The sequence below is a fragment of the Xenopus laevis genome, chromosome 2S (assembly GCF_017654675.1).
Source record: "Xenopus laevis strain J_2021 chromosome 2S, Xenopus_laevis_v10.1, whole genome shotgun sequence".
Classification (NCBI taxonomy): domain Eukaryota; kingdom Metazoa; phylum Chordata; class Amphibia; order Anura; family Pipidae; genus Xenopus; species Xenopus laevis.
In genome coordinates, this window is record NC_054374.1 from 111,014,395 (window position 1) to 111,038,561 (window position 24,167).

Sequence of the window (24,167 nt, forward strand, 5' to 3'; positions counted from 1 at the left end):
TTGTGTCATGGCATTTCAACTTAAACATGTGATAGTTCCACACAAAAGAAAACTGTTCCCTAAAATGTAGGAGTTGCTTACTTTTAGACATATAGAGCAATGGAATCCTAACTGTTCTTTTGTGAGACTTTATAATTGGAAAAAATAAGAAATATGGGATGAATTATGGAAATATGAAGTATCATTAATCATGATCATTAATTATAGAAGTGCAACGTTGGAACAATTTATCATATTTTAACCGACAACGAAACATCACAGAATTCCAGCATAATTTCACTGGCTACAATCTGAAACGAATATTGGCATCAGATCCTGGAGGCCCAATGTCTCAGCAAATGGCACAAATGGGCTCAGCTTTAGCAAGTTAGGAATGGCGCAACATGCAAGAGGGACATAAGCATTTACAGGATTTATTTGCATGTGCATTGATGCAGCAATAAGCTCCTATAAAAGAAAAATGCAAGGGGAGCCCTGTCCTTATCAAATAGTTAAGGCAAACATTGGATACCAACATTTCTTGCATGGGAACATGCTGCTCCTTGCACCTAAAGCACCAGTAGGTGCAACCAACAATTAGACACACTGTCCTAATATAGATAAGCGTAAGCAGATACAAACATGTTTGGGCAGATGTGTATGACATTTGAACAATGCCCGTCGTGTCCAGTTATGTGATAAGCAATCATAAATGACCCCTAGTGTGTGATTCTTGCAATTTGTTTATCCCTACAGGGCAAATCCCCGTAATTTTAATTTTGACAATGTGGGAAATGCCATGCTGGCCTTGTTTGAAGTATTGTCTTTGAAGGGCTGGGTTGAAGTGCGAGATGTCATTATTCATCGAGTTGGACCAGTAAGTTGACCTTCAATTAAAAATATTTCCCATATACAGTATAACTGTCCTTTATTAATAATGTTCCATCTCTTTCTTTTTTGAAGATCCATGGAATTTATATTCATGTATTTGTGTTTCTTGGCTGCATGATAGGCTTGACTCTCTTTGTGGGTGTGGTTATTGCTAACTTTAATGAGAATAAGGTAAGAAATATTTTTATATGAATAAAATATTTGTATGTATAACAAATTACAATAGAAAGTACAAAAACATATTCTCTCTAATACATAAAAAACAAATCAGCAGTTTATTTTTGGGACACAGCTATATAAATATCGTATGATTATGCATGTTAATGTAGATCATTCTATCAATTACTTGGGGGCCATTTATGATTCTCTACAGGACGACGGGCTAAAAATAATTTGCTGCCAAGAAATAATTTATTCATAGGTGTGAATCAACAGATACAATACAAACTTCTCTTTTTATGTTACTGGTCCTTTAAATAAGCATGTTTCAGCAACAGCAGTGGTCAAATAATGTTAGTGTTGTAGCTGATTAATTGAATATTTTATAAGGAATTTAATGAGGCTTTGACAGTTGGGAAACTACTCATCTGAGGTCCCAACTGCACTCTATTGTTGGTTACTGAAGACTGAGCTCCCAATCCCTATTGTTGACCACAGACACATTTTCTAAAGAATAACCAGACTAAGTTGACAATAAAATGCAAGCTATAGATATCAACCCAACCAGTATGTTATATGTGGCATCCAATGGGGCTCACCTTCTGAACACTTTAATTCTGCAAAGGTTGTCCAGCTCTATGTTGCCTGTTTCTCACCACAGGCTCCAGAGCCAATATTCAACCAAGGTTACTTTTCTAAAATGATTGTTTGGCTTTTTACACATATAGATAAGTGAACTGTGCAGACCAAATCATTGGCCCTTTGATAAATTATCACACTGCAAAATGAATTAGTGTCTATTACGTTTAGGATAGTAATAGCCATATATATATATACAGTACATCTCTATCCAGTTATAATTTACTGTATATTATATCCTCAATACCACAGACAGTTATTTATATATATCAGATTATCTGCAGATGTTGTTTGCATCCTGATGAAAGCAGTATATATTAAAACTTGCTATTATAGAGTAGGTCTGTGGAATGCAGTTAATTTACTGTATATTGTGTTGGAAAATGGTTTTACAGATCACTAACACCAGGAAGCAATATAGTACCAGACATGCAACACTATCAGTGTATTTTTATAGATAGCTCTGATCCAACAGGAAATTGAGACCATGATATGAGAATCTATCATATGTAAAGAGGGATTAGGTCATGTTTATTGACATCTGTTACTTGTTTCAAATCTGCACATCAATTTACTCCAAATGTTATTCCGGCCCCAATAAAAAGTATTTATTAATTAAACTGGATCATGTTGACTGGCAGAGTGGGTCATCATAAGATGTAAGATGTTACATCAAAAATTTTAGTTAGGTGACTCATAGGATGTTACCTTAAATGACATAAATCATGGTTCAAATTCCGTTGACAGCATGTTACTATGGAAATGTCCTACTGTCTCAGCATTTACCAAAACATTCCTTTTCTGAGTGCTGTGAGTACCATAGACATCTTTTTGTTTGAGTATTGATAACTGCACATGAAATGTAGCAGTTTGTTACCCCAATTAGTAAGCCACTAACCTTTTGCCCTGGGTTGGTGCACCGCTTCTTCAACCAAAAAGTACCAGCTCTGTGCCACTCATTTTCACCTAGCTAGTTCTAGCACTGGCTTGGGCTGAATTGCTATAGTGTGCATATCTCTATCCCATGCTTGCACAAGGACCAGGGAGCTTTCATCCAGGTACCAAAGGCCAGTGCAGAAGGTTACTGTCTTGTTCACTTGGAGTGTTTAACAAAATGTTGTTTCCAGGGAGATTCACCTTTCATTTGCCTTTAACTGCAGATCCTAAAACTGTCCACCAGTCATGAACATGTTTGTTTTTTTCTTGAGTTCTTCTCTTGTTTAATTTCAGGTGGGTCCTTTTTGGGTCTTCCATTACACATTCGACAACTTATTTTTAAACTACAAAACGGATGTGTATTGATACTCAGAAAGAATGTGGTGTTGTTTATAAATATATCTTATTTAGGGCCAGCATTATATTTTCCATTATACAAATAATAAAATGTCCCTGGGGAACAGCTGGACAGCCGTAGCTTAGAAGCTGGACCTTTTTTTGGTCCAACACTCATAAAATGCAGAATTATATAGTATGCCCTTAAGCAATTTTGGTTATGAGAGCCATTAGGTGCATGTGTCAAATAATTTAGTGATGCAGTTCTCAGTAGGGGAGTGTACGATTCATGATTTATTTAATGATGCTTTATAATATAAATTTGACAAGATTGTCTTAACAATGCATTTGATGTCTTTCTCTGTATTGCCAAGGGTACAGCTTTACTGACTGTTGATCAAAGGCGATGGGAAGATCTGAAAAGCAGACTTAAGATAGCCCAACCACTTCATCTCCCCCCACGTCCAGGTATCAAAGCATCCCTAAACTACTTTATGTTCCATGCTTGTGTATGCCCCCTGTAGTCTCATTTTACAGATATATACAATTATGCTACTTTACTGAGAAATATACATTTTCCAAGTATTGTTAATGGTCACAATGGCAAAATTATATTTCTGCAAAGAAAAATCTCTAATCTCTAAATCTCCTGGCAAATGAAGACAAAAACAAAATGCTGTAAATGTGAATCCTGTAGTATTTAGAGATAATAAATGATAAAATTATAGGAAGACACATGTACAGGTTTTTTTTGTCCAGTTGGAGAAAGGAAGCTGATTTCCTAGAACTGTTTTATTCCTGCTGTGTTGTACACAGCATATTGCAGTCTCCCATTAAGGTATCAGATTTTCTCTCTGATAGGCCCACTATTTGGAATTAATTTGCTGTTCAGCTCAGTGCTATTTTGAAAGCATGGTGCCAGAAATAGAACAATAGCCCTACAAGTGTGACACATGTATATGGCATGTATTATGTCTTTTAATAAGCAATGCTACTTTCCTACCAAGCTCCATTTCAAAATATTACATTCATTTTTATAAAGGGGTATATTTATCAAAAAGTAAAGTTAGAGATCACCACAGTCTGCTAGCGTGAAATACCGCCACTCTCCATTCATTTCTATGGGATTTTTAAAGGCGTATTTATCAAATGGTGAACTTTCACTTTTGCCTTTTGATAAATATGCCATTAAAAATCCCATAGAAATGAATAGAGTGTGGTGGTAGTTCACTCTAGCGGACTGTGCGATCTCTAGGGGGCCGATTTCATATGGGTCGAATATCGAGGGTTAATCAACCCTCGATATTCGACTAGGAATTAAAATCCTTCGACTTCGAATATCGAAGTCGAAGGATTTAGCGCAGATAGTTAGATCGAAGGATAATTCCTTCAATCAAACGATAAAATCCTTCGAATCGAACGATTTGAAGGATTTTAATCCAACGATCGAAGGAATATCCTTTGATCAAAAAAAGTTAGCCAAGCCTATGGGGACCTTCCCCATAGGCTAACATTGACTTCGGTAGCTTTTAGATGGCGAACTAGGGGGTCGAAGTTTTTTTTAAAGAGACAGTACTTCGACTATCGAATGGTCGAATGGTCGAATAGTCGAACGATTTTTACTTCAATTAGTTCGATTCGAAGTCGTAGTCGAAGGTCGAAGTAGCCCATTCGATGATCGAAGTAGCCCAAAAAAACCTTCGAAATTCGAAGTTTTTTACCTTCGAATCCTTCACTCGAAGTTAGTGAATTGGCCCCTTAGTATTCTGGAACCAGCATACCTCCACTGTCTTAAATAGCATTTGTACCCCAGAGCCACAAAATGACTTACAGATATACAGGCAACTGAATATTTGGTTACATGAAGACACAAGCAAAACTATGGTATTATATAAACAGAAAGCTATGAAAGCAGAAAAGTGTCATTTCTGTTTTTAGATCATCTCGAAACGTAATAGTAATGATACCATGAAGGGCTGAAATTCTTTGCCTTGTGGTTTTCCTCAACCTCAAGAACTACAGAACATTGATCCATTCATGTTTCAGATTGAGTACATATTCACAAGAGTACATATTCCTTTTCTTCTTTTAAACATAAAGTATATCTATAAAAGATGTGTAATATGCCGTATTGTGTCCACATGAAGAGTCTAGAGTCAAATAAGGGAAACACCATGAATATTGATTATATATTATCATCAAGAATCTATTTGTATGGGGAGAGTTCAATAAAAGCCAGGCTCTATCTTTGATGTTTACTTCAATTGGGTTCCTTTGCTTTATGGTTTTTAGATAATGAAGGTTTCAGAGCCCGCATGTATGACATAACTCAGCATCCTTTTTTCAAGAGGACTATTGCTGTACTTGTTTTAGCACAGTCTGTGCTTCTGTCTGTAAAGGTATGTTGCATAAACATCTTTATTTCTCTCTATTTAGCCTGTGCATTCACCATCAACAATTCATTAAAAAAAAACATTTGAAAAAGTTTATAGCTCTGAATGGAAATAATAAATAATGTATCATGTAGTGAAGCTGCATTTAATGATTCACATACATTTGAATAATGTTGAATAATGTTATAGTCATTTTATTTACATGCACTGGGGTAACTAAAATATAAATCTTGATATAGTATACGCTATAAATACAGTATTACTAAATTACTGTCATTACTTTCATAACTTTGTTAAAAGGGAAAATAAATAATAGATATTTTGGTATTCTGGTACAGGTATGGGATCCGTTATCTGAAAACCCATTATCCAGAAAGCTCTGAATTACAGAATGGCCATCTCCCATAGGCTCCAGTTTATCCAAATAATCCAAATTTTAAAAAAAGTATTTCCTTTTTCTCTGTAATAATAAAACAGTAGGTTGTACTTGATCTCAATTAAGATATGATTAATCCTTATTGGAAGCAAAACCAGCCTATTGGGTGCATTTGATTCTTACATGATTTTCTAGTAGACAATGTAGGAAGATTTAAATTACAGAAAGATCCGTTATTTGGAAAATCCCAGGTCAGAGCATTCTGGATAATAGGTCCCATACCTGTATAAGATGCACAAAAAGTTGTCCATACAGTCTACCTATTATGCAGGATTAAATTTTAGCTGTAAAATGCATTGTTTTTCTTATTAGGAATAGATGAGCAACAGAAATATTGGTTAGCCCATACTGGCCAGACTGTTTTGGGAAAAACAAGTCAAATCAAGCCCACATTTAATGCAGTTTGTATAGTCAGACAGTTCAGCCATAAAACAGTCAAACCCCTGTACTCTGTGGGTTGCAATTACTTGCACCTAAAAAAAGCTCTAAAGAAGGTCCTGCTGGAGTAAATTTTTAAGCACAATCTACTCCCATTTTAGAAAAACCCTGCTTTGATCTCTGTTTTCTTATGAAATTAACTGCTCAGATTAATTTTCCATATGGTTTCTATTTTCTGTTTGTATGTGCAGTAGATGATATCCAGATATATTTAAACTCACCTTACCACTGAAATTCAGACTCAGATCTCTTTCTGCCTCTTAGCTATCTCTAACTGAACAACCATGGAATAACAATCTTGCCACCCATAGCTGGCCTGCTACTCCACCTTTCATAATTATTGCTGTTGGAATGCTCATTAGCTCCATTGGTTCTGCACACTCCCTGGGGGTAATCTCTAGGCTAATGTCAAACATGGCTTCTCTTCTGCCAACAGGAAGTTGGACAAGAAGTTAAATGGTTTCATTACCTTCTAAAATAAAAGACGTAAATTCAGCATAAGCCCTTTTCTTTGAGCTTAAGTTGAAAACATGTATATAATTTCACTTTGAAAGACAATCCACCTCTCCAATTTCATCATGGTTCTTTGTCAAGCAAAGGATAACCCATTAGTTCTCTTGTCTCCATGTATTCTTGGTTATTTCTTCATTCGTCTCTGATCCATCATCTTTTGACACCACAACTTAAACTTTCCTTTTGCGACCCCTTATCTCTGGAATTCTGTCACTGAATTTCCTCAGAAGGAACTCTACTTCAGTCTCTTGAAGCTGGACTCATATTCTACCAATAGACGGAGAAGGCACTATAACTACTCATTTTACATCTTATACATAACAAAACTATGTTTTCTCCCCCCCCCCCCCTGTCATATGTGAGATTTTGTCAGTAGGTTTTGTAAATGGGCAGTAAGTATTTCATTTATAAAGGAGGAATATCTGCAGTGTTCCACTTGGCTATGGCTAGATTTAATTGGGCGTTATGTGCAGAAAGTCTGAAATCACCTGGTTAATCTTTCCATTTAGTATACACAGTAAACAAAAAGCGGACATTTGCTTCATACCCCACTGTGAAATGAGCTCTTTATGGTTGTGTTTAGTTTCATAACTATGAATGTTATTGTTTGTATTAGAATTTCTATTAATGAAAATTAGTAGTACAGTTATTTCTTTTTATCTGAATTTTTTGTATATTTCTAGACACTCTACTAGTAAATAGGGATGTAGCGAACTGCCGATTTCGCGAACACCGGCAAAAAATGCGAACTTCGAACACCCGCTAAAATCGTTCGATTCGAACGATTGAAGGATTTTAATCGTTCGATCGAAGGATTTTCATTCGAATCGAACGATCGAAGCCATTCGATCGAATGCTTTTCATTCGATCGAATGCTTACAATCGTTCGAACGAATGGAAATCGTTCGATTTTTAGCGGTCGAAGGAATTCGAATGGTCGAACGACTTGTATTCGAATCGAACGCGAACTCAAAATGCAAACGTTCCCAAACGTTCGCGAACATTCGGCGGACGCGAACGGTCGAAGTTCGCGCGAACTAGTTCGCAGCAGAACAGTTCGCTACATCCCTACTAGTAAAGGGTACTATAGGAAAATGGATCCCATGGATTCCTATATTGCATTAATTTGCCTTTTATAAGCTTAGGCCTGGTGTTGTGCATCATGTTGTATTTCATATCCAGTACCTAATGTTTATTTGATATGTAACTGCACTAACAACAATTGCACTTTCTAGACCCTACTGATCTTGTAGGATTCACAAAGAGTCAAGGTAACTGTACTTGAACATAGATAAATATGTTTAGCATCATTTAAAAATCATTGTCTTTTTTTAGTGGGATGTTGAAGATCCTGTGACAGTTCCACTGGCAACTATGTCTGTGATTTTCACCTTCATCTTTGTGCTTGAGGTAAAATATTTCATTTTTACTATTACGTCTATATGCTGACACTGGGAAAATATATATAAATTCTGTGCTTTACTGTGCCTCGTATTCGAGAGACAGTGTTCCCTCATCCCCATTGCCTAATGCTGTTTTGCCATTTACACACCAAGCTTATTGCTAAAAAAAGGCAGGCATTTAATATGCATAAAAAGAAAAAAGGTGTTTCTCGGCAACATTCATTTCTGGTGAATTATAATGCAGTTTTAACCCTGTATTATTCTATGAAAAGGTAACCATGAAGATAACAGCTATGTCACCCGCTGGATTTTGGCAAAGTAGAAGAAACCGCTATGATCTGCTTGTCACTTCTCTTGGTGTAATCTGGGTGATACTTCATTTTGCTTTACTGGTAAGCTATTCTTTGATTCTCTAACCAGTTTACTTATTTCCACTGGATAAATGTTAAGGATTTTTTTGAGACAGAGAGACAGTGGTTTGTGGATGTGGACAATATGAGGGGCAAATACATAGGTGTGATCTATTTAACAATTCATTAAAATTTTCCTGACTTTAAAGGGGCAGTATACCTTCTTTCCAGCATGAATGCAAGATAATGCTCCTTTATAATGAGCTCCTGCTAACAAAACAGTCAAAGCAGAAGGTGAATAATACTGATGATTACTTGTAATCTAATTAACATCTTCACAAGGACCAAACATGTACCTTCAGTTTCCCTGTTTACATACATACCTTGGTGTTGGCTGCTGTTGCCTGACAAGCATTGACACAAGCATACAGTATGTTAGGCAATATATTTTGACATGTTTGGTGAGGCTAAAGTGGACACCATGGGGCCTTTTTTTATGATATTAAAAGTCATGGTGCTTACAGTGCCCAAAGTAGCATGTGGCATTAACCATAAGGCCAATTATGTGGTAGCATTGGCTCAATGCAGTTTATAGGTATGAAAATTCTTTTTATATGAAGTATATTTTAACATGGCCTATTTTCTATAATAGCAAATAAGTACATATATTTTTTTATTTTACTTTTCCTTTTAAGGAAATTATATTGCTTAAACAATGTATTCAGTCAGTGAAAAAATATTAAAATAATTAAATTCAAATTACCAATGTTATTTTGTCTTTACAGAATGAATACACATATATGATGGGTGCCTGTATAATAGTTTTCAGGTTTTTCTCCATCTGTGGCAAACATGTAAGTTAAACAAGTATCATTGCCCTTTTTATTTGAAATCCTATATTCTATAACTTTCCTGTCTGGCTGCAAGGTATTCCCACTTCAAATCAAATGCCCTTTAGTGTGTTACAGTAGACTGTGCTGGGTTTTGAAGATAATCGAAATTTAAACAAAGCCATACTATGCTGACCCGAGTCACTTTAAAGTTAACTTTCATTTAATAACCCAGAGTTAACAGGGTAAAGGAGGGGTTAGGCTAATATATTTTCTTTGAAGAATCAGTGGATATTTGTTTAGTGTAAAAACTAGAATTAGTGATTGCAGTGGACTAGAACTGTCATTTTTGTAGGTACTGGTACAGATACAGTATCTTATCTGGAAACCTGTTATCGAGAAAGCTCTAAATGATATGAAAGATATTTTATTTCAGGCAAATAAATCCAATTTTTAATAATGAACCTTGAACTTGATGGTAACTGAACTGCATCAATGCTTATTAGTGGCGCATCAATCACTTCATTGATTTACTGATTAAATGATTTTTAGCAGACTTAAAGATGGACTCTTACCCCATTACTGTAGTTTGTATTCCCATTACATCTAGATCACACAATAATCCATGGGCACAGCCCCCTTACTCTTTATGTGGGAGCGGTGTATATTTTGATCAGAGTATTTGGACTGGACTGTTTTCATGGATCAACATTTATTGGTTAAATATCAGTTGCACCGACTTCAGCACAATGGACTCTTTATTCATCTATTGATCATGCTGGGTATTCCTAGAAAACACAAATTTTTATCTTAGCCATAGTTGGCTGCCCTGATTCCCTAGAAATGTTGATGTCCTTGGCACAACTTCCTCCGGGAAATGCCTTCAGAGAGCAAACAACAAATTGTGTCTCATGTTTCTTTGATTTTAAATAAATGAGCCAGCTAGCCTTGCCAGTTGTACCTGCTGTGCCCAGGAAATTCGTAGTATTGGTACTAATCACTAATTCCATTACTCCTAACACTGATGCAGAATTACACTCCATTCTGCAAGGAGAATTATTTCTGTTAACCTAACCCTCTCTTTTAAAAAACCTTAAAGAAATAGAAATACCTTAAAATATCTTGCATATTCAACTTTTTTAATGTTATTTTACTTCAAAGACCTCTTTTATTTCTCCATATAACTACAATTCTTTTACGCAGATTCTTTTAAATAACCCTGCTACTATAATTCTTTCCTCCAAATCATGTTTCTTTTAAATTTACTTGCTGAGAGAAAAATCACTACCCACCATTTGCTTTTATCTTTAAATAGAGCATAAAATGTTTTTTCCATGGTCACTTCTCATCGTGTCACTTTGGTTTGTAAATTGTAGACATGGTTGTTTTTATTTTATCTGAGTGATTTTTTTTTTACTATTTAAAGTAGTACTGACACCATAAAATATAGTAGCACTGCGTTCCTTAAATAAAATTTAACCTAGAAATCTTGTTTAAAAATAACAAAGCATATTTTGTTTAGTCATATATCCAGCAATTATTCACTGATCTCTGACATGTACTACTCACTTCAAATGTATTACAATCGAAACCCAAAACAGAGGCACTCATTTCAGCACTGACTAGAGTGAGTGGCCATCAGCACTAATTGGGTTTGACATGGCCCTTGTAGCACAACGTACCTCTAAAACCTACAGTGCCATCTAGAAGAGTGAAGTAATATACTGCACAGCTTGGCTTCCACTCTAACAAATTAGGCAACTTTATCTCAGAATTATAAATAAAATGGGAAGACAAGTAACACACAGAAGTATATACAAATGCTAAAAAAAATTCCAACAAACTATGAATTTGTCAAGCGTTAATAATATTAGTGAAATAATGCCTGCTGAGAAAAGAATGAGTTGTGGGTGAAGCTGGAGTTATTGATGTAGCTACAATTGGAAGCTTAAAAGAGAGATAAATATAGCAATTATAGGTGGAAAACAGGAAAATGCACTCATTATTCAATAAGTGGTTCACTGGTGAGCAATTTCAATAATATTGTTTAGAAAGAGGGTGGGGGATGTTTTTGCTGAAAGGTAAAGGTTCCGATTTATGAACGTGTGTGCAATTTAATGACGCACAGAAGTTTATTTTTCTTGCAATAGAATGAAACCAAAATTCTTTTTACAATGGGCAGTAGCTGTTATCAAATGTTCCCTTTGGAAAAAATGCAAACATATAAGTGAGCAAATAAATGTGGTGACAAGGCGATAGTGTGTGATGTACTTTAGCAATCCAGTTCACCATGAGCAAGCTGCATTATATCATTAGGTATTCAGAAATCTTTCTTAATATTATTACCAGGGTGTTGATAAATAACCATCTTCAAATTAAGTATCATCTAAACACTGAACACGAAGATGAAGGACATGGAACTGGGAGGAGCAGATTAAGACCTGTCTTCCCCATACCCTGTGTCTTAGCGGGTAGTGTTGTTTTAAGGTCACCGTGGCCTAAAATTTCACAGATGCACTCTAAGATAATGAAGAGAAGCTTGATTGAAGAAAAAGTTAAACGTTCCTGCCCATTGAAATCTCTAAGCAACTGGGTCATGTCAGCCAGTGGTCAATGAAGGATATGAAATTGGGAGAAGTAAAGGGAGACCTGTCTTCCCTATACCCTGTGTCTTGTACAATAATAATTCTTTTAAATGAATTGGTCAATTTTCAACACTGAAAGAAGATTTTGCAATATCATTTGCTGAAAAAAGCGGGTCCTGGTTGTATAGTTGTTTTTAAGGTCTACTTTATTGCTTGGCTTCCTTTTTTTGTATGTGCATGCGTTGGGGAGGCACCAGCCATAATTCATCCTGCTGTAAAATATGTTGTGAGAAGTATGGTATTAAGATATTAAGTACTAGATATTGAGAAAAATGTTTTATTTTTAGCAAGATTACAACTGCCCCTGGCTAGCAGGGGGTACAAGGTTTTAAGTAGATAAAGAAATTTGTATTTTTACATATATGCCACCTTCTCACTGGCTATGTTGGGTAGATGCTTTTAGGTAGGTCAAGAATTTATGTATTTTCTTTTTATATTTAATCTTTACCCACATAGTCAGGGGTAGTGGGGTAAGGAAAGGTTAACCAAAGCTACCGACCCTTGCCTTCAAAGCAAAAATATAGGCGGGCAGAAGAATAGGGCTCAAGTGTATTTTTTGTACACTCCTGATCAGTGTATGTTGTTGATCAATAGCATGACCAAAACACACCGTGTAAAACATTTATGTTATGGAGATCCCGGCTCCTTTTTTTTTTTTTTTTTTTTTTTTTAATGTATATACATATATGTACAGAAATCATGCAGTGATTAGAAGTACTATATTTGAAATAATGATATACATTATAAAATGTACTGGACACAGTAGACCAGACATCCTCTATATAGCTTTTTGTAAATATTAGGGATTGGGTTTTGATTTATGTATTCTACTGACTGAATCTTGAGACAGAAACCCTAGTTTGTTTACTACAGTTCTATGCATTATGTAAGTGAATCCCACATTGCTTTCTTATCTTACGTTCAGTATGTATTTGACCTTTCCTAGTCCTACATTTAGGTTATTTATTAAAGTCTGATTTTTTCTGGTCGGTTTTTACAGTGAAAACACGATTTTTTTGGAGAAAAAAAATTAAATTTTTCGTGATTTATTAAACCCAGATGATCCTAAAAGTCTGAATAAAAAAGTAATCTATCTCAAACCTGCCAAGGTCATGTAGAAGTCAATAGCAGATGTCCCATGTACAATCGGAAGATAACATGATCTGCGCTGGGTTTCATACGAGAATCTGAAAAAAATCCCAAAATTTTCAGTCATCAAATTGGAAAAGTTTGTGCGATTTGGATTTTTTCATGATTTTATTGAGTCTTTTCGCCACCAGATTTTTCTAGTTAATTTATTAATAAGTACGGTAAAAATCTGTATGAGAGTTTGGTCGAAATGGTTTTACTAAAATAATGAGAAATTTTCAGATTTTAGAAAATAACCTCCTGTGGTCAAAATCATAATATTACCCCTATTCCTTGTACAGTACTTGTTGTAGTTCCTGTGGAAGACACACTACAGATGGAAAGGTGCAAGTATCCTAGAGTTCATGGTGAACAGACTCCCTGCCTGAGGTTTAAACACTGTGGGAATCAATCGACTACAAAAAATTATATTAACCGACAACTGTTTGCCCTGTGTTTCAGGTCACATTGAAGATGTTATTATTGACTGTGGTAGTCAGCATGTACAAGAGCTTCTTCATAATAGTGGGAATGTTTCTGCTGCTTCTCTGCTATGCTTTTGCTGGAGTTGTTCTGTTTGGGACAGTCAAATATGGAGAAAACATAAATAGGTCAGTACATTTTAGGGCATGAATACTGCTATTCATTTTCCATGGCAGGGCCCCTCTTGTATCGGTGCTTTATAAATATTTGCTGGAAATAGTATTTAAATAGCATGTGTATATTTTGCCAGATCTTGGAAATAGTATTTAAATAGCATGTGGATATTTTGCCAGATCTTGGAAATAGTATTTAAATAGCATGTGGATATTTTGTCAGCATTGCGCTGCGCCCTGGCTACGTACAAGTGCCACACCATCTTACCTATCCCTTATATATTTGGGGGCACATTCCAATTATATCTATAATTATTTGCCCTATAGTTATTGATAAGGGAGGGTACTTGTCCAAATAGGAATGTCATTCTTCTGAATTTATAACCTTCAAAGCAAAGTCAAGAACAAACCAATTTAGAAACATGGCTTTGTTGTTTAATGAATCTGTTTCTCTTTCTAGGCATGCTAACTTTTCCACAGCAGGGAAAGCTATAACTGTGCTGTTCAGAATAGTAACTGGAGAAGACTGGAACAAAATAATGCATGACTGCATGGTAAGTACTTACACAAAATCATTATAAAGCAATGAAGAGAAAGATTAACATATATTAAAAGCCAAGGTTAATATAAATGTACCTACCTTTTATTACCAAAGAAAGACAACTTAAGCTGCACTAAATAACCTATTAAGTTAAATCAGTATGTAGTAAAGTGAGTCTATGATGTAGCTCATTAATTTGTGATTGAAACAGGAAATCTGATACACAGTATTTAATTATGGAAGCTAACATTGAAGATGCAAGCAGTTTTTAATGGGCTGTGAAACTTGATTCGCTCTGAGATTGAGCAAAAGATATCAAACAGCTTGCCACAGAGTTACCACATTACTTTGGATCTTGTTTTAATTTCATTTTTTCAATATAATGCAGTCTATTCCTATCCCGTTCATTAAAATCAAAGGTTTCGATTATCTTTTTAACATATCTTTTTAAAAAGAGTTTTTCTGAGTGGATGTGTTTTGTCTCCCACACCCGGGATTTCTAACTCCAATTCAATTCAATCTTTGATTAACAGCAACAAAGCAGTGTAAAGATAACATATTCCCAACCGCACCACACTCTTCCGAGGTGAGAAGGGCTGGTTAAAAAATAGACTAAAAAGTTCCAAAACAATCCAGAACCGGGTGGTGCATAAACTTTGGTTCTGCCTTGTCTGAATACCCTATCTCTTAGCTTGATCCATATCTCCTCACTCTCATTTCTGTTCTACCCAAGAGACAATAATTATCTCAACATTTCTCAGACATTGAAGTGTTTTCAACACAGAAACTGTAGAAATTAAGGCAGAGTTGAGCAGTTTCACAACATAAATTCCATGCTGTAGTTAAAGGGGAACTATCATGAAAATGAAAATTTAATATAAGCTTCCTCATACTGAAGTTAGGAACTTTCTAAATACAACCAATAAAAATTCTGCATCGTTTTTGAAATAATCAAGTTTGTTTCACTATTCCTCTCTCAGCATCTGTTTCACTTCATTCTGTCTTCATGCAGCAGTTGGGTGTCAGATGAATGATCCAATATATCTTATAGGGGCTTCCTTTCTTAGCAGATGTATTAGAGCTGACTCAAATAACTGATTCCAGTACAAACAAAATCTAACAAAATAACCTTTTGCACAATTCTGCATAGAGTTAGTTCTAATACATCTTCTAGGCAAAAGGACCCCCCTATGAGATATATTGGATCATTCATCTGACACCCAACTCCTGAATGAGGAGAAACAGATGCTGAGAGAGGAATAGTGAAGATCAACTTGATTATTTCAGAAATGGTACAAAATTGATTGTATTTAGAAAGTTTCATATTTTAGTATGATGAAGCTTATATTAAATTTTCATTTTCACGATAGTTCTCCTTTAATTCAGCTAACTTTATGCAACATACTAAACAGATCTATAGTCTCAAAAAGCTTCTGGAAGAATGTTTAAAATAGAAGCTTCCACTGTTATTTGTGATTATGGTGAGTGCCCAAGGATGAAGAGGACTCCATAGCTAAGCAGATACTCATGAAACTTTTTGACAATTTACAGGAACGGTCTAGGACACAGATATGATCAACTGACTGCACAAAGATACTGCTGTGGGATTAAATATACACAGAGATATCCTGACTTTGTAGAGTAGCTGTGATATTTCACAGCTACTCTGCAAAAGACCATATCCTCCAATGAGTCAAAGTGGTAAAGACTGAGGAACTGAGGACTTTACAGACAAACCTTTATTTTCACTGATTTGTTGCTTACCTTATAAGAATTACAATGAAGGAAACCAGTTCAAGATGCTACATTTCTGCTTACAATTTTCTTGTTTTTAGTTTCATGCATGGCCTAATAAGAATGTTATTGTAACAACTTACCCTGGTGGTCTGGTGGGGGCACGGAAGGGACGCCTGCCACCTCCTTGGCAGGGATGCCCACCGCGTGTCCATTCTCTTCCTGACCTTAAGGGTGCTCACGGCTCACCTCTGCTGTGTTTGTAGGCGCATTAACGCTGGCGTCAACTCGAACAACACGCGAAATTCAAATGTATTGAAAGGAGTATTCTGTATTTTTTCACTGCCCGTTATAGGACTTGTTTCTTGGTGCTGTTAGCTGTTGCTATTCTGTTCTGAACCTGATTCTGATTACCTATTTTGACCCCTGCCTGGCTTTTGACGATTCTACATTCTGTATCCTGACCCCTTGCCTGATTACCGACTCCGATTCTGCTTAACCCTCTGATTGACTTCCTGGCTTGACTATAGCCTGTCTGACTACGTTTGCTCTCTGCCTGCTTCGACCCAGCCTGATCTGACTACAATTCTGTCTAACGCCTTGTACCATGACCTTCTGCCCAAAGACTTTTGCTTACAGTTGTGCCCCTTTGTCTGTCCAGAATCCCTCGCCTTGGACCTCTCGTTATTAAGATTGGCGGCATCTAAGTAGCTGAGGGCTCCTCCAGAAGCCAAAAAGGCGGCTGCTACAGGCAGAAGCAAAAGCCGAGACCAGGGTGCTTGGCATCGGTTCTGGGTTTTGGGTGCCAACCGTTACATTTATATACTGGGAAATTTGGGTTGTGCATGCTCACTATACCCTGAAAAATATCATAATGCTCCCTAGCTCCTTGTGTAGATTGTAGTATCATGGACTATGGTACCCAGCCTTTGAGCAGTGTGAATAATTAAGTTATGTATATAATGTACAGTAGTAATTTCATTTTCCTATCATCTTATAGCTGATTTTCCATTAGCATTTAGTCAAGATAACAATTTGACCAATCATTTCAGTGATTTTCAACAAAGCATTGGCCTTTAAATACAGTATATGCAATATGTGGCTCTATTGTTTGCAAAGATGTGAGAATATGTATTCTTTATTATTCATATTAGGTGCAGCCTCCTTTTTGCACTCCAGATAACAGCAAATATTGGGAAACAGATTGTGGAAATTATGCCGGGGCACTAATGTACTTCTGTTCATTTTATGTCATCATTGCTTACATCATGTTAAATCTACTGGTTGGTAAGTGAGGTTGAAATTGTAAGTCATAAAAACAGTAATTTGTTATATTTGTTTTCCTTTTTCGATAAATTATCCCAAAACAATAGTTACAGGTTTCACTTAAACAGGGATAATCTAAAATGTTTCCAACAGTTCTACAAGTGACCAGCGAACCCTTATCCCTCCACTGTATGGAAAAATATGCCTGTTGTTGGAAATTTCTTCAAAGATTCAAAGTAGAGCACTATGTGTTGTGATCACTTCTGGCACACTCTGAGAGTCCTAGTCATAGTGCTCTTAGATGGGTGTTGTCACTCTGTCCTTCTTTAGACTCAAAGGGAGAAGTGGCCGTCTCTAGCAAAAATTCAGCAAAAAGTCAATCTATAGTTACATTAACAGGCGTTTAGGACAATTCGCTAACAAATTTTTCGCCAGGAGTATTATCGCTCATGCTCGTTATACCATAACATTTTCCAGTACGTTACCCCTTTTGCCAGAGTTTGCGTTGCCAGGTTATGCCTGGCAAACTGATAAGATGAAGCAACATCCTCCTCAATCTTATGTCAGTGATATCATATCCTGTATGCTGAAAAGTCATAAAAAAAAGACAAAATGCTTGCAATTTTTCATATTGTAAAGTGGGATTATGTCTAAAAGTTGTAACTGTTAATTTTTTTTAACCATTTGAAGGTCATGCCACATTTGTTTTAGGGTGGGCTCATGTCTAGGACAATAGATGATCTCTTTTGTTTTTATTTAGCATCCTTGGACATTTTTAATAATAAGTGGACATTTCAAGCAATTTCACCAACATCACTAATAAAGACATATATATGATATGAATTAACGTCTGATGAAGTTGCAAGAAGTGTGGCGAAAATTTGCATCTAAGTAAATCTGCCCCCATATATTTTAGGATAGTAGACGGTGAAATCTTCTGCATAATATACATGCTTGATTTTATTTCAGCCATAATTGTGGAGAACTTTTCCCTATTCTACTCTACTGAAGAAGACCAGCTCCTAAGCCCTAATGATCTGCGCCATTACCAAATAACATGGAATATGGTTGATGATAAAAGAGAGGTAAAATAGTTTATTCTGAGCATCGATCTAAAATACTGTATATTGAGCGGCATGCAGAGAAAACAATTGTGGGTCAAACAATCGCAGTCTATGCACTGTTTTAACCGCATTGTGATTTTGCTATAATTCTGCACTTCCTTCATAAGTAGGTGGGGGATGCATAGTACAATATGAGCATCCTTGTGTTTAAAGTAAGAGGTAGAGTAAATCATAAGCTATTTAATTAATACATTACATTCATTGAATGTAGAAAGCATAATTGTAAACAAATAAAAATGCTTGTCTAAGGGCAGGGGCACACAAAGCTACTGGAGGAGATCTCTTCTTCTTCAGATAAATAACATCCCCAAACTGCCTCCCTGCCGGCTATAATTGAAATCGCTGGTGGGATGGCATTCAGAGTGCTTCGTTCTTCATAAGGCAACTTCAGAAAACAAAGTGATCCGAGTGCCATCCCGACATCGATTTCGATTCTAGCCAGCAGGAAGGCTTTTCGGGGAGATTAGTCGTCGAAGAAGAGGCGATTTGTCAACGGGCGACTAAATCTCCCAGAATCTTAGCGTGTGCCCTTACCATAAAGCATAGACTTTTATTTTAAATCTCTGAAGAAGAAAATAACTCTGGACATTATTTTGAAGTGTAGATAAAATAACATTTTTTGCTAGCTTGCTTTTATTTTGAGGATCATACCAGTACGACAACCAGTTCTATTTAACCTGGGAACAATCTCTGGGGTTAGTTTTCCTAGTAAACCTTCATATTATTCACTCTTTATTTAAGTAAAACATTAGCAGATTATGCCATTCACACTTTTTGAACGGTTTAAATATCGCAATATCCAGAGCTTAGATTGCAGCCAGTGTTCTTGGCTCTTTATGCTCTTGGAAAATAACCTTTTGTAACACAGGTAATTTTTTTATGGGATTGCAGTGAAAGTATTAATATCAGATTAGCACTTGTGGCATATACTAAATTAGGTTAACTGTATTGTATTGTGGCTTCTAATGAATTGTATCTATAAATATCATGAAGGGGGTTATTCCAGCATTTCGTGTGAAGTTCCTTCTGAGACTGCTACGCGGGAGGCTGGAGGTTGACTTGGATAAGGACAAGCTTTTGTTCAAACACATGTGCTATGAAATGGAGAGACTGCACAGCGGGGGAGATGTTACTTTCCATGATGTACTTAGGTGAGACAATATATATACAATTTCTACACTCATCTCTCAGTGCTACATGGGGAGCTAGACTAGACGGCAAAGACGAGCAGTATATAAATATATGTGCTATGAACTGGAAACATTTCACAGTGGGGGAGTTGTTGCTTTTTTTGATGTGCTTAGGCTATATGTTGTGTACTATTAATATAGTTGTCTTGAAATTCTTATAATTGTATGTGACCATAACAGTACCTCTGTGTAAACTGTAACTAGACATAGTTTCTTATAAGCACAATAATGGCTTAACCCTTTCACCATGTAGAACCTACATTGCTGGCAAAAAAATATTGAGTGGCAGAATAGTAGAGTCTATGTTCCCACATTACATTCAAACGAATGAAATGGAAAATTAATGGGAAAAAAATTGTCCTGATAGTTAATGGCTTAAATGCAAAGGAAAAGCATATTTACTGGGGGTGCCAATTTGTTATCACAGTGATTATAAGAGTTAATTTGCACATTAGATCAAATCATGTCAAAGTCACATCTCCTCCTTTAACAATTCACAGATATGAAAAGGTATAAGTGCATTAAACTGTTCTGATCAGAATTTCTCAAAACCGGCAGGCAGAAAACTCACAGCCAATTGGATGTACAAATACATTTTATATCCTAAAGGACGTCAACCCAAAAAAACAAACATTTTTTTGACTAATAAAATATAACAGAATTATAAGCAACTTTCCAATATGCATTTATTAATTCATTTTGAGTGCTTTAAAAGTTATTTGTAAATGTAATTGCTATTGAGAGCAGCATTTCCCTAACTTTTGGTGTTACTTTTTAAACAATGTTCTGAAAGCTAGTTGGCTTGTGTTATATTGTTTCAAAAGCCAGGGCCACCAGGGCAGAGAATAGAAAGGGATAGTCATACACTGCTTTCAATAGCAATACAAATAGATTAAATGGAAAAACCATAGGAATTGTGTAATCAATGTATATTGCAAAGTTGCTTAGAATCATGTTTTCTTTTATTAGGCAAAATATATAATATTTTTTAGGTTGGCATGTCCTCTAAAGACATACAGTACAGGTATAGGATCCATTATGCGGAAACCCGTTAACCGGAACACTCCAAATTATGGAAAGACCATCTCCCATAGACTCCATTTTATCCAAATAATCCAAAATGTAAAAAATTATTTCCTTTTCCTCTGTTGTAATTAAACAGTAGCTTGTACTTGATCCAAAACAAGGTATAATTAATCCTTATTGGAAGCAAAACCAGCCTATTGGGTTTATTTAATGTTTATCTGATTTTTTAGTAGACGTAAGGTATGAAGATCCAAATTATGGAAGATCCATTATCCGGAAAGCTCCAGGTCCTGAGCCTTCTGGATAACAGCCCATACCTGTAATTGTACACACTTCCCCTCACTGGCATTTAATATGTGTCTAAGGTACTTTTAGGCTGTCTCTGCAATCCTGCATGTACTGTTTTACTTTAGATTATAATGCTTTATTATTAGGGTCATTTTCCTTATTGTGAGTATTGTGATAATATGTTCAATAAAATTAGATATGGTGCCATGTGAATTAAAAGTTGGTAATCAGAAAACGGCCAAATGATTAATGTGCAATTGGAATCAGATTTTGCCTTTTTCTTCACTTGTGCAAATGCCTATCTTGCACTGACAGTGTAGCTTATAGCTGTACTTTTAAAATAAATATGCCTGGAATGTAGCTATACTCCTCTTCGTACATCTGTGCTGATACTGAAATGTAAATAAATCAATTATCAGGATCATTGTTCTGGAATTGATTATATTTAATAGTTTTGCAAAATGACCTGCTCATTACAGCCATTTAGCAAAACAGAAAATTGTATATGTTTGCTTTAAAACTTCTCCCCTACAATGCTAATATAATGTAATTTTCTAATTAATAAAAAAAGAAGTAATTTATATTATTATATAGTTAACCCATAGGACAAGGAAAGTAAAATGAATTATTAATTTGTAGACACCACCTGATAACCAAAGCCTTTCAACCCAGGTCATTGTGCCCCTTATGTAAAATACAAACCAGGGAGCACAGGAAAAATGACGCCACTGAGGACAGTAGAGAATTTTTACCAGGCTATTTCTTAAACTAAAAAAAGAAGAGACTCAAAAGCCCAGGGCAATAGGTGTTTTTTGCTTCCTTTGTTTTTTACCTGCTAAATATACAGTTTAATACTTTGTCCAGAGTGATGAATGACTTCATATCATGTTTGTTTTTGCAGCATGCTTTCCTACAGATCTGTGGATATCAGAAAAAGCCTTCAGCTGGAGGAGTTGCTAGCCAGAGAGCAACTAGAATACACGATCGAAGAAGAAGTTGCTAAGCAAACAATACGAATGTGGCTGAAAAAGTGTTTGAAACGCATCAGAGCAGTAAGTTATAATTTGTCTTAAATGTATTTGTTTAATGTCTGCGAAATACTGTGGCCTTTATTACTGGATTCAAAATAGGTACATTAGAAAAAAGTCAAAATACATTATTATGTAAACCTGCCTACAGGATCATGAGTAAATGAAAATACAAATGTCCACCGATTAATGATTATTGAACACAAAAATGAAATAATGTTTACTCTCTATGCATGTCATCATTGTGAGGCCTAAATAACTGCTCTTGGGTGAATACTAATGTTGTAGAAATTCAATTACTGGAAAAAACCCTGAGGAAAAAAGTTTTATTCGACACAATCTCCCTGGATTCTGAACTCACAAAGGGAGTTATTTACTAAACTCTGAATGCAAAAATGAAAAATTCGTGATTTTTTCTTATAAAATCTGACTTTTAAAAAGTCACAAATTTCTTGGAATTTATTAAACCTCTAGAATGGAAAAGTCTGAATCTGAAAATCCGGCATCTCAGACCTGTTGAGGTGGCATATAAGTCAATGGGAGAAGTCCCAATGATTTTGTGATGTGCGCTGGATTTCTGGCAATACCCGGAAGTTTTCTGAGTTTTAGGGTGAAAATTACAAAAAAATCTTGAAAATTGTAAGAAAAAGTCAGAAAAAGTCTGAAAATCTGATTTTTTCCCGCAAAGCTAATTTTCGGGAAAATGTAATAATAAATAATCATAACAAACCTGAGCGGATTTGATCAGAGTTTGCAGCAGAAAATATCGAGATAAATTTGGACTTTGGACTGATAAATAACCCCCAGAGAGTCAGAACCCCTCAACAAAGGAATCATGGAATTACTAAAGACTTGGATACATATGACATGAGAGATTTTGCTCAACGGCACAAAAAAAACTGCTTTTAAAGCTCTGCTCTCAAGGTCAGGGTAGAAGTGACCAAGGTTAGCCTGAGAACAGAATCCATCTAAGTCAGGGGGGCTCACATGTCTCATTCTCTTTCACTAACAAAAAGATATTGCAAGACACATGACGTATTACAAGTCAATAAATCTAAGTGCTAAGAGGAGTACTAAGTGTTTTTACAGCAGCAGCAATAAGGTGAATAGCATTGCTGCCTTGTTTAGCTGGGAGACGGCCATTGATTCAACCCAACTACTGTATGGCATTTTCTCTATGGAATTTTGTATGTCCATTCCAAATACAGTATGTGTGGGCTTCATCTAGCGACAGCTGAAAGCTTAGAGAGTTCAGGTAGTAGTGGTTAAGAACAACTGAAAGTACATAGGTTGTATCCTCCTACTTATACTGTATAAATAATGGGTCCTGCAATGCCTCTTTTGCAGTGAGAGACCCTCCAATTGCATAGACTAACGCTGCTTTGCTCATTATGCAGTAGTGCTGCTGGCAAGATAAGACTAGCTGGCTTACCTAGAGGAACAACCTCATGAACTTAAAAAAAAATATTCAAAGCAACAAGTTTGTGAATTGAGTCTGTATGACTGTTTCCAGGCTGAAATGTACTGTAATTCAGGACCACAGTGATGCAAGGCAGAGGTGCTGGCGTAAAAAAAAAATAATCATTCAATAATCATTCAAAGATTTGCCTGTGTTTATCTTTATAATGAATTTGGCTTGATAGATTGAATGATAAGATAATTACTAGGAAAAAAGGTTTTACCAATTCCAATATGTTATGTTAAATATTTGTCTAGATTGCGTTCCATTTGAATAACATTTTCATGGTCACTCACTAATGCGCCGTATTGGGAGAAAAACTGGAGTAGTCAGCGAGGAAGATGTTACTACTTAGTATTAGGGATAATGCCTCCCACCCCTTGTATATTACACTGGAGTTACCAGTATCAGAGTACTTAGGGGCCCATTTACTGTACTTAGTTCGAGTGAAGGAATCGGGGAAAAATAGTTCGAATTTCTAATGTTTTTTTTGGCTACTTTGACCATCGAATGGGCTACTTTGACTTTGAATCGAACGATTCAAACTAAAAATCGTTTGACTATTCGACCATTCGATAGTCGAAGTACTGTCTTTTTTAAAAAAAAAACCCTAGTTTGCCACCTAAAACCTACCGAGGCCAATGTTAGCCTATGGGGAAGGTCCCCATAGGCTTCCTAACAATTTTCTGATCGAAGGATAATCCTTCGATCGATGGATTAAAATCCTTCGAATCGTTCGAAGTTGAAGGATTTCAATTCGGCAGTCGAATATCGAGGGTTGACTAACCCTCGATATTCGACCCTAGGTAAATTTGCCCCTTAAAGTCATAGACTGAGAT

The 24,167-nt window shown here is 35.9% G+C and overlaps 1 protein-coding gene across 4 annotated transcripts in view; it reads left to right on the forward strand.

Moving 5' to 3' along the window:
• The window catches only part of nalcn.S (sodium leak channel, non selective S homeolog), a 182,018-nt gene that overhangs the window by 155,578 nt on the left and 2,273 nt on the right, over positions 1-24,167 (forward strand). For all 4 annotated transcript variants that reach the window (XM_041584259.1, XM_041584261.1, XM_041584260.1 and 1 more), the window contains 13 exons: positions 736-856; positions 943-1,041; positions 3,315-3,408; positions 5,233-5,339; positions 8,056-8,130; positions 8,396-8,515; positions 9,259-9,327; positions 13,539-13,687; positions 14,133-14,226; positions 17,102-17,234; positions 18,183-18,298; positions 19,331-19,488; positions 21,743-21,893. In XM_041584259.1, the coding sequence (XP_041440193.1) occupies positions 736-856; positions 943-1,041; positions 3,315-3,408; positions 5,233-5,339; positions 8,056-8,130; positions 8,396-8,515; positions 9,259-9,327; positions 13,539-13,687; positions 14,133-14,226; positions 17,102-17,234; positions 18,183-18,298; positions 19,331-19,488; positions 21,743-21,893 (1,486 nt within the window). The remainder of the gene's footprint in view (positions 1-735; positions 857-942; positions 1,042-3,314; positions 3,409-5,232; positions 5,340-8,055; positions 8,131-8,395; positions 8,516-9,258; positions 9,328-13,538; positions 13,688-14,132; positions 14,227-17,101; positions 17,235-18,182; positions 18,299-19,330; positions 19,489-21,742; positions 21,894-24,167) is intronic.